Source organism: Malurus melanocephalus, unplaced genomic scaffold (assembly GCF_030028575.1).
Source record: "Malurus melanocephalus ecotype Western Australia unplaced genomic scaffold, MMel_1.1 scaffold_114, whole genome shotgun sequence".
In the NCBI taxonomy this organism is placed as follows: domain Eukaryota; kingdom Metazoa; phylum Chordata; class Aves; order Passeriformes; family Maluridae; genus Malurus; species Malurus melanocephalus.
In genome coordinates, this window is record NW_026623346.1 from 1,507,776 (window position 1) to 1,519,590 (window position 11,815).

General features: G+C 42.4%; 1 protein-coding gene across 1 annotated transcript in view; it reads right to left on the minus strand.

Annotated features, from left to right (window-relative positions):
* The window catches only part of SCUBE2 (signal peptide, CUB domain and EGF like domain containing 2), a gene marked incomplete at its 5' end in the record, with an annotated part of 39,510 nt that overhangs the window by 6,562 nt on the left and 21,133 nt on the right, over positions 1 to 11,815 (minus strand). Inside the window, 5 exons of the mRNA XM_057369750.1 lie at positions 1,304 to 1,465; positions 2,571 to 2,738; positions 9,925 to 10,128; positions 10,445 to 10,600; positions 11,501 to 11,605. Coding sequence (XP_057225733.1) covers positions 1,304 to 1,465; positions 2,571 to 2,738; positions 9,925 to 10,128; positions 10,445 to 10,600; positions 11,501 to 11,605 — 795 coding nt within the window. The remainder of the gene's footprint in view (positions 1 to 1,303; positions 1,466 to 2,570; positions 2,739 to 9,924; positions 10,129 to 10,444; positions 10,601 to 11,500; positions 11,606 to 11,815) is intronic.

The following is an 11,815-nucleotide window of genomic DNA, read 5'->3' on the forward strand; positions in this document are numbered from 1 at the left end:
TTCTGCGGAGACAGCATCTCTGCTCATTGGGTTCCTGCTTGCTGCACGGTGGTTTTCTCTCCTGTGCCTTGCCGGGAACCTCTGCGATTCCAGCTTCAGGGGTGAGCTCTGCTCCATCCCGTCTTGCAGCTGTGGGGTTTCTGCTCGTCTCTGCCATCCTGGGTTTCTTGCTGTCCAGAGGAGCACCGAGATCGGCGTTTCCGCTGCGAGTTTTGCAGAGAAACTTTTCTCCATCCACCTCTGCCATTTTGTGTCAATCATTGACGACGCGGGAGATCTGAGCCAGCCGGGACCCGCGCCACAGCGCCCCCTGCAGCCGCGGGGGAATCATCGCACCCGCCCTGCCCGGCCGGGAGCCAATAGCATCCCTGCCAACTGGGACTGGAACTGCACCAAAGGGGAGGCTGTGTCTCTGTAAGGCTGTCACTGAGTTTGAGACTGGGCTGGTTGTTGCTATTGTTATTGTTACTTGTTTCACCTTGTTATACATATTAGTAAAAACAGTTATTCCCTTTTACCCATATTCTTGCCTGAAAGCCCATGATTTTTTCAAAGCTATAATAATTCAGAGGGAAGGGGGGTCATATCCACCACTCCAAGGGGGGTCCCTGCCTTCATTGGCAAACACCTGTCTTTCAAACCAAGACATGAGACAAGACAAAGAAATGTCACCCTGTGTCTCTCCTGCAGTCACCGTCAGCTGCACCGTCACCTTTCTGCTTCTGCTGCAGATACAGCTCTCCTAGGAGCCTCTCACATTTCTGTGTAGGTGTTTCTATACAGGGTCTCCAGAAGTGGTTTTGAGCAGTCACCTCTCTGCCCTCCATTCTCCCTCTTTAATTTACCTTCAGCTTCCCACACCACAGCACCATAAATCCAGAACAGTGGCTCCCTTTGGAACTGCCTCTTTCAAASGCTGTTATTAAGAAGAAATGGCTACTAGAACTATCAAGTTTTGTGAGCCAGCTTCCATTCCTCTCAGGAAGGAGGGAAAAAATCAGGGTGCTGAGAACACAAACTCTGCTATATCATGGGAGAAAATATTTAACAGAAATTTAATACCCGAGCAAGCCAGCACCAACTAGCAAAACACAGTCATCATTTACCTTGACAAGGATGATGGAACCAGTCTGCAGAAATGGTCTCTCACAGCCCTCAGTGAGCCATGTGAGGTGAGACGCAGGCAGGCAGCAAGAGAAGAGCAACACGTCTGCATTTTCTCCAACTCCCTGGAGCAAAGCTAAATTTTGCCTGTAATGCTCCGGTCTTTTTATGAGCATCAAAACCATCTTGCTGCACTTACTTTTGCACTGTGTTATGTTTGTTGACCCATCAAAATCAGTAGTGGTGTTTCCAGGGCAGGAAATGCAGTAATTTTGTCCAAACTCAGGCTGGTATGTCCCAACTGCACAGCGAATACATCGATGAGTTGTGGTGTTGTAAAAATGGCCAGGAGAACACTGAACTGGACAGTAATTAAATGCATCATGGTTAAAAAAGTGGCAGTAGCATACTAGAATATGCTTTTACATATTTGCATAAGACCTAATATAATTTCAGAAATGGAAATGCCGTATTCATAAACTCAGAGGGTAACAAAGCAGAGGCACTCAAGCAAATTTTAATTTAACAGGTCATTTTGTGCAAGTTCAAAAGATCTATTATCAAATGTTGTTTTCTATGCTGCATAGTCCCCTTTTTTCTCTTCCTTTTAAGCTCTGGTTGCACCCAAATAATTCTTGCAGAGTTTTGGAAGCTAGCTCAGCCAGGAGTCCATCCCTACATGCTGCCCCAATCCAAATGCTTCAGATAAGCTCCAAAGAGTTCTTGCATCTGTGATTCTGTGTCTCATGTGGCCTCTTCCACATGCAAAGTYCTGGGTTCTTCATTCCAGTTAATAGAAAGAATTCCTTTAATCTCCACTCCAATTTGAAAACTGAACCTCATTTACAGACTTGTTTTTGTTTATGTTAAGTAAAACCGAAATCAGTTCCTCTAATCTTGATCCAGAGTTTTAACATCGTGTTTCATTACTTCAGTTTTGCAAAGTTAAGTATGAAACAACAGCATTTGCAGATTCAGTGATCCTTCAGTGAAGGAAACTATTAGATATCACACTACTACCAGTAATATTAATTCTTCAATGATACTGCAAAATTCTTATAATATGTTGCAATTCTCAGAAGTAAACATAATTGAAACTAGAGAGATCTCTTAATCCAAACCACTACCAAATGTTTACATCTGGACCTTATTTCTATCCCTTATTTCTGCTCTGCAGCAGTACACTTTCTGTTAAGACTTTGTCCTCAAATTTCTATAAATAATTTTCTATAAATCTATAAATAAAAGTCCTTTGATTTCTATAAATAATTTGCTTTTACCCATGCTTTTGATAATCAGTTTCAGAAAGAATTTCCTTGCAGCCAGACCAGGCCAACCAGCTCTGAGACTCCTGGAAGGATTGACCTTCAGAAGAAGAAAGACCCTTGTCTGAATGCCCCACCTAAGCAGCAGCATTTAGTTTTGCCTCAGATTAATGCAGTTCATCAAACAAATCTAGGCCTTACCTCTTGTCTCACAGTCCTGAAACAGGGATGCCCCACTATGCCTTGTTGTTAAACCTCCTCCACAGGGAAAGCAGGAGACTCTGCCAGCTTCAGGCTGGTATGATCCAAGGGAACACGGCACACAGGGCTTGAAGCCATCCGGAGAATATTCACCTGGGGGGCACTGGTCTGGGAGAGGAAGAACACACATTGAAGATGTTTGTGTTAGTGAGTCTGAGCTGGAACCACACTGAAATTGCTCTCCTTTACTGAGGCAGCGGGAACCAGGGCAACAGCAGGAGCTTGATACCTCCAATGTGCACAGTAAAACAGACACTGACAACCTCTGGAGCTCTTCTGGGAGCTGGAATGGATTTCCCACTTTGTTGCAAGGCCACACTGGACCCTCAGCCTGCCCAGTGCTCTGCTCACCTGCACAGTGCAATTATGTAGTGATTATCTCCTCTTTCTAGCTCTTGAACTCGTCCCAAATGACATATAGTTAGAATCTAAACTGCCAAAAACCTACCTCCATATTTCTATAAGTACTTTAATCTTAATATTACTGAATATTCATATTTCATAAACATTAGCATTACTGGATTGTGTGAAAGCCTCAAGTGCAATAAGCAATTGTGCAAATTCAGTAAACTAAACATTATGCCTCAAAGAGTTTTAAAGCAGAAATACTTTTGCCATTATACTGGATCTTGGATAACGATTATCTGTGCACTGCACTGCTGTGTTCTGTATGGGTCATAGACAGCACCAACTCAATCTAAACTCATTTTACTTAAACACACACCTCAATATTATCTAACAAGGCCAGCAATATTCATGAGTATCTTTGAAAAGTTCTGGTTTTCAAACTTTTCACAAAAGAACTGGCTTCAGTGCTGGTATTTAATAATTACCCTGCTCTGGAAAGGCACAAAACACTGTTGCAGTTGTTCAGCTGGGCTGAAAAATTCTGTCCTTTTAAGACCTGTTACAATAATAAACTGTTAGTTTTAGTTTATAGCTCCAATAAATCATTCAGTGAATAGCTGTTTTGTTAGGAAGCTAAATTGGCCTTGGCTCCATTTCAGGATGTATGACTAACAACAAGCAGGGCATTAACTACCGGTCACGATCAATGATGAAGAGTTTTGTTTATGGCTGATACACCAGGAGGAATAGTTGAGTGCTCCTCCTTAGCTCAAAAATAAAATGCAGTAGGTTCAGCAATGCTCTGTGGCTTATCAATGAAAGCTTGTGAGGAAGCCTTAGCTCTTGGTTCTGACTTTTCCCACCACACATCACCCCTGCCCTCATAAGGACGCACATTCATTTGCTCCCACGCTTTTCAAGCCTTTCTCCTTTTTATAAACATTCCTACAGAACACTCATCCCTGCACACTTTGTGCACTTCCACAAACATGAATGAATTCGGGCTTTCACGGCAGCACTCCTAATAAGGCAAGGAAAGAGCACTATTTACAATTCCACAGCAGGGGAAGACAATTCAGGGTTAGGAAAGGTGATTTTGAGAAGTGGCTACTGACTTCAGAAACCCAGAAGCAATGGAAAGGCCTGAGCAAATCTCCTTCCCTCATAAAATTCCATGGCTTTATGGGAAATCAGTGGTCTGAGTGGCCTTGCTAGAAAATATCTGCTCTCTGCTGTCTCCCCTTAGTCTGTCTTTTTCCATTCATTTTAATCACATGTCAAGTTTGCAGTGGTTTGGGCTTGGTTTTTTTTTTTTTTTTTTTTAATTTTGGAGTGTTTTGAACAGAAACACTGACCATATAAATTGAATCTCGAAACTGTCCTTCAGGTTTCCTAAACTTGCTCAGAGTCCAGCCATCTATCAGAGCTCCAAGRAAACATCCCCCAGGTGGGAATCAAACCCACAACTCATGTGGAAACATTGCATTTGAGAACTTATGCCATCAGATCTCTCTTGACAACTTTATCATCTGCATCTTGCTTGCCAATTACAGAGTTCCCTGTGGAATACAACTGAGTTAATCTAAATCATCCTGGATTATTTAGCAAAGTGCCTGATTTCTGAAAATTTGCATTGAGGAAGTAAACTTTAAAAAGTCCTCCTCAGACATCACTGAGATCATCAGTTTGGGCCAAAGGAAAATTTTTCGTTAAATCTGAACCATTTAAGTCAAGCATTTCCTTCTGATTTTCCTAAGCGGTGGCAATGATAGCAAGGAAAAAGGCTGAAAAGCTCCCACCAGTGTAATGGGGTGCTCAAAACCAGCGGGAAAAAGCTCTGATTTCTGAGACACACCAGACACTTCAGGCTTTGATTGATCCCAAGTGCATCTGAGAAAAGAGGTCAGTACATCCACACACAGATTTAGGTATTTTCAGTCTAACAAACACTCCATATCCAATGCAAATATTGGAATTGCTCCACGTCACATCCAAGTTTTAATATCTCAAGCTCACCAATATATCAGTTTCTTTACATGAGTACATCAAACCAAGATTTTCAGAGTGGTACAAGTGTCCAGACTGTTCTGTCCACAAACACATTCCCTGTAAACTTCTCCCAGCTCCTCCTCATCTTCCACCTAGAAATGCTGCAAAGGTCACTCATCCAGCCCCACTGGAGCACGGAGCTGGGGCAATGAAGAAATCCTGTTTAGAAGCATTCACAGGGCATTTACCAGGGCCCAATTTAGTACAACAGACTTAGTGTTAGATTCAATTTTAGTAACATTAATAATAGGGACATTATTTCAATACAGAAATCATCCCACAGAAATTCATAGACTATGCATATAATGAAGATGAACCTTCCCTGAAAAAAAAAAAGCTCAACAAATTTACAAAAATCAAAAATCCACAGGAAACACCTCTAAGAAGTTCAACTTTTCCTGTTATTTGCTTAAACAAAATGAGCTTTATTTTGCAAAACTAGAAATTGCACGGTCCTGCCTGACATGTGGGAAATACCCAGTTAAAACCAGATCTGAAGTTTTGCAAATAATGACATTAAATCACAATTCCACTGGCTGGCTTTGCTCTTTTTTTCAGAAACTTGATTGTTTTTCTCCATATCAACAAAAGAACCAATTGCCTCCAGTAGACTTCATTTCTGCAGCCACTGTCTTTGTTTATCTTCAATGCCCATTAAAAACCTGGTCTTGAGTCTCATGCAGCTGTTTTAAAGGGGGGGAAAAAGTGAAAGCTTTTCTGATGCAAAAACAAGACAAAAAGGCGGGTGGGGGGAAGAGAGGGGCCCCCAGGGAGCCAGGATTAACAAAGACATTTAAAGGCTCTTCCCATCTTTTCAACACATAAGCCTTTGAGCATTTGCTCCTACAGACAAATACTGCGGTATCTCAGGGGCTGAGAAGGTGAACCTTATAAAGGAGGTCATGATCCACCAATTCACCGTTTTCTTAAGAATGATGCCTTGACTTTATAAGGAAAATCACCAACAAGTGATGCAAATTGATTCTGAAGCAGCATACTTTAAGTTATTGTGTTTTAGCAGGTCACACGTTTAGGTCACATGAGATGGTTTCAAATTCTGAGGGTTTATGTCTTGGATCTGTGATTGTCAGGGCAAGCAGGTTAGCAGGGAAAATAGCACCCTTTTTCCCCATTGGATAATTCACTTCTTCTCATTGGATTTTCATAAAATTGCAAACACCAAAAAACAAACGAACAACAACAACAAAAAAAAAACCCAACAAAAAAACCCACAATCCAACAGATGTTTAACACAACTATTAATTACAACAACTGCAAAGCAGGAAGCACTTCACTTTTCTCTTTAAATATCTATCTTATACTTTTGCCAGTATCATAGCACAGACAAACTTTTGAGATGTGGTTCATCATTTTGGACGAAATGTTAATATCCTTTTTGCATCCTCTCAGCTAAGGGGACAGAACTGCTGAATGCTGAGCAGTGAAATGCACTGACACGTCCCACGCGAGATGAAGCTGATCATCATTCACATCAGAGCAGTGCCTTCACAGCTCTTTGGGTGAATCCACTTCTGTGAAGCAAAGACATGCCGTTGTGTCCTTTTTTGCAGCAATTTCAGGAAATGGTAATTCTCATTGCATCCTTCCATCTCTGAAAGTATTGGTGTGTCCAACACGAAAAAAAAAACAAAACCACAAATGGAACATGAATGATGCAAGATGACTTTGGACTCCATAGGATGTGATCAAGGTAAGACAAAGTTTTAAGCAATGGAAAAGCAGCTAAATTGCTTGTTGTTTGAGGGTTCACATGCAGCCTCGACACACCGACATTGCAAAAGGGATGTTTATTACCTTAAAATCTACTTCAATGCAGAAAGATCATGCTTCTGCTAAGAGAAACCAGTTCCCTGGAAAAGCTGATGAAAGTTCCATTTTGCTATAGACATTTCATGTGAAGTCCATTATTATGGAGCCAGCACTGGTTGCTCCTTGGAAGCCAAACACAACAGGACTTCATGGAATTAACCAATGTGAGCCAGTGCTGAATGCATTTGTCATTGGTACAGAGCTCACATGTAACAAGGTGGGAAAATGCAACACTTGAACCTCTAAAGCATCAGGAAATCCCAGACAGAACTGTACAGTAAACAGCAAACTTGAAATAAACTATGCTATCCCTTGGAATCAGCAGTGAATTCCCTTTCACCACCAGCAGCTGTTTAAAGAACAGCAGACACACATGTGCAATCATCCAGCATATTAAGAATGATTAAATACCCCAGAAACCACAGCTGACTTTGTTCCTGGTGCCTTTCTAAAGCTTTTCTTCTGCACTGTACCCCACTCAAGATGGTAGGAGTCAAGACAGGGAAATCAGGAATAGAACTACCTCACCAGAAGAGTGAAACCAAATGAAATTTATCTTGCTGCTGCAACTGCAGGCCACTTACCCAGCACAAAAGCTGTCAGAGCAGGAGCTGGACTTTCCCTCTGACACTGCTCAAATATAAATAATGTTTCACACAGTGCTGTGCCAGGAGAAATCCACCACAGGGAGAGGACCAGCACAAGACTGTCTGAATAACCAAAACTGTATCTAACCAAGCCATACTCCAAGTATTTCAAAACAATGAACAAAAACCTGCATTTCACTCAGTAACTGCATCAAAGAAGACTTGTAAGTCCCTTTGACTTATTTTGCTCCTCCACTGCTTCCTACTCCTCTGGCCAGACTGAGCAAAATCTCTTTGCCAAAATCCTCTGCTGCCCAGACACCCCATTCACCACCTGCACTAAGTCCATCTGCTGACCTGGTGTCTCTTGCTGAGGAGTCCTTTCTCCCCAGAACCACTAGCATGTCTGGGTAAGCAGGGCCCCAGTCCTGTCCAGGAATTCCCAAGCAGCTCTGCAAAACAACCAGATCAAAACAAAAAAAAAAAAAAAAAAAAAAAAAAAAAAAAACAAAAAAAAAAAAAAAAAAAAAAAACAACTAACCAAACCAAACCAAACCCCCTCTCCACCACAGGTCCCTTTTGCCTTTCTTCACTCTGTCCCCATTCCATTCTCCTCTTCCCAGCCTATTCCTTAGCTCCTTCTGCCCGGCAGTCCAAGCAGCAGCAGCAGCCCCCCAGCCTTACCTTAACCATTCACCCTGGGACAATTGGCTTTTTCCAAGGAAATGAGGCGTACATAACAGCACTGCCTCTGGGTGTACTTTTATGTCCCCTGAGCAACAAGTGAGCTGTCTGCCCAGCTCCCAGCAGCCTGATAAGTGATGCAGAGAGGCTTCAAAGATACTAATTTTCTGTACATTTTATGAAAATAAGCAGGGAACAAGTTGAAGGAGAGAGACCTTCTTAAGACCCACACAGGGAAACGACCATGGTGYGAGTTCCACCTCCTGTTTGATCACAGCAAATCTACACAAGGACATGGTCTGAATAATTCAGCTGAAGAAAGGGAAGTTCATTTAGTGATTGCACCCTGTTAGGCATGAGCAAATCAAACCATAAGGCACGAGACACACTCCCAGCAGCACCTGTTAAGATGTCCAGAACAAACTGGCACCAACTCAGCAACAGAAGACTTTTACAAACAGTTCTTCCAAATCTTTGTCTTCATATGCTCACTGACTGTTTTAACCATGGACAGGTTGTTTGTGCTCACTACACCAAAGGCAAGGCTTCCTCAAAGGCCCCAAAAGCCTTTTTTTCTCTCTGAACTAGCACAGAAATGCCAAGTCACCTGTCTCATTTGTGCTGCAACATTAGACTGGTTATGCATTACCTAAAAACAATTGTGTTTCCTTGCTGTTTCAATTTATAATTCATATTGTCTTCTCCACCTGCAACATTTTTAGCTTCCTCATTGCTGTTTTTTGTAGACAAAGTCACAAACATTTTCACAGTCATACTGTGCTCTGTACAACTGAACTGAGGCTTTTTCAAAGCCTTCCTCCASTATGCAACAAAATAGCTTGAAAACATCCTTGTAAACTCATCTTGGTGGACTTTGCAAAATTTTTCAGACTTATTGCAATATTCCAAGAAAAGAAAGGAAATCTTACAATTTCAGAGAAGTTTTTTCCAATATTTCCTGAGCAATTCCCTGTGTGCTTGCACAGATGTTTGGAACAATTTTTCTGYTCTACGAATCCAAGGTTTTCTAGAGTTAGCAAAACTGGACTGGAAAAACCTATTCTTAGGCCAAATGCTGCTGCACAGACATACTAATTCAATGTGACAAGCATTTTAAAGGCTTGCTGATTCACAATCCACCTACACGCTGCCTACCCCATGTAGCCTGAACTGGCCGTCAGGATTGTTAAGTCCCTGTTAAGACGTAACATCTGACCTGTCTCCTTAACTTTTGTGCTTTGGAAGCATTTACTGTGGTCGGCATTATGGTGGTGCCCTCCAGTGCCATGATAGTTAAGACTTTTCTTAGTGCTGGCCTATAAACCCCCTGCTCTCCATGAGTTTATAACTCTGTCATGAAGATCTCTGGGGCTCTGAGCTCAGTCAGCAAAGCGAATGTGAYGGAATCAAATTCTGCTCAGCCCTTTCCTTGGGACAAGGGGGAGGTGAGATGTGCACCAGCTCAGGAACTCAGCATCACACAGAATATTAAATGTAGTCTAAACAGTAATGCTGGTGATGGCAAGGCTGCTGGTGCTTGATGCTATTCCCAGGATTCCCACCTCCAAGCTCATTGCAGGCTGCACATCAGCTGTAGTGCAGTGCACTGAGCCCTCATTCTGCTCTGTAACACAGCACCTGCCAACAATTAATTCACAGAGAGAATTTCAGCAGCACCAACAGCAACCCCCTTCTGCACCCTCATCCCTCCTCTGTCTCAGACAAGCAAACCGTGATCCCTCTGAGCTCACCAGGCCTGAGCCAGTGAAACAATTCCCAAATCTCACGTCACTCACCACATCTGTTACCCGGGTGTGCCTGTCCCATGCCACAGGATTGCTGTGGCTCTGATGGCTTCAGAGCCTTTCTGGCTGCCTCGGGGTCCGCGCCAGAGACGCGGATGCGGAACTGGTCCCTGCTGACCGTCTTCCGTAAGGTTCGGATGGTTTTCCGGAACCTCTTCTCCGTCTTCTTCCGAGCACAGCGGACGTCACACGAATCTGGAAGGTACCAGGGGTGAAAGCTGCTGTAAGTGACCATGCACAAAAGGCCTCCCAATTCAAAACACCAACCAACTCAAATCACCAAGAACAGCAGCTTCTGGGAACAAGTCTGAAATCCTCAAGGACAAATCCACCAGGCAGCTCTTCAAAACTATCCCCATCCCTCACTCTTTCTGAAGCAGTAAAATTAATTTGCAAAACAGGAGATACCTTTTATTGTCATTTTGCATACAGGCAGAAGTGAAAAATACAGAAATTAAGGAGCAAGCGGCAAGAAGCTTCAGACCGCACCTTGGATTATTTTCCAACCAACCTGTCACCTCCTTCCAGCTTGTTTCAAGCTCAAATTCCGCAGTGATAAAAATCTCTCTAGCCGCTGTCAGTCTACTGAGGGCTCCATGAACTTTCTTGCCAGAGCTGCATGTTAGGTTTACATAGTAGAAGCTCTCCATTACTGAATTATGTCTCTCTGTATGAACAAAATCAAAGGAAGCAGAAGCTTGGCCAGCTCTGTTATTGAACATTCAGAGTTAAAGAGGAGCAAACCATCACCTCCACGTGCCAGCAAACAAACACTTTGGCCAGTCTCTCCACTGGTGCACTCTCACACAGAATCATGACCATTTTCATGGCTTCAGTGAGGAAATAAGGTTTAGTTAAAGAAAACACCCAGAATATGCTCTGGTTCTGGAGTACATAACTTGTTACTGAGCATTTAGTGCACTTTCTCACTGTTACTCTGCTAAGGACAAACAATCAGACACATCGATTCATCATCCTGTTTAATGATTCCTGTCCCCATTTTCTTTCTGTTTTTTAAAGTACTCCTCCTCACTTTCTGCTGACTTTGCAAATTCCCAAGCTATACTTTCTGCTTTGGAACAAATGGAAGAGCTGACCTCACTACATCCATCTGGGGCTGCTGAAGTATGAAAGGAAGAGAAAAGAGGAATAGCCCTTGGACAATAGAGTCAGCATAAAAGGCTAGGAGATTCTTCAATGAGGCATCAGACAGTAAGGAGCAGGTGAGAAAGAAAAGAACAGAAATATAAAAAGAGGAAGAAAAGGAAGAAATCAAACTAAACAAGAGAAGGGTTCATTTTACTGAGAATTTATTAGCAGCGTTACTGCTAAAGAAAAAAGGCTAAAAGCTTTCCTAGCAAGACTCTAAGGATGTCACAAGGAAATCCTGGGATTTGAAACAACAATTGCAAGAACCATGGCTGGGCAAGAGTGTGATTCACGAGGTCAGTGAAGACCAAGAAGCCTACAGTCCTCTATGTTTGCTTGTGGTGTACTTCATCCCTGGAAAGCACTTATCTCCTGAGCTATGGCTCTGACCTGTTCACCTGCATTTTTAAATTCATACCTGGTATCATCTGTTCCGGACCTTCTTGAAACATCTCAGTCTTTTTCAAACTACATTTTCCTTCATTTAATTTAAAGGTTACGCTTATCTTGATGGCTGAAGCATCTTCAGGAAGAAACAATGACACATTATTTTTTAAAAATGAGTGGAAAACTGAGATAACCCTAATGTCATATCATAATGATGACAATAAAAAAAGTGCTGATAGGAAGTGATCATCACAGAAAATCTAATGAGATCCAGAACTCTCCTACTGTGAAGCTGGTTCACAACTGGAATTAGAATACAGTGCAGTACATTTTATTAGGGGGGGGG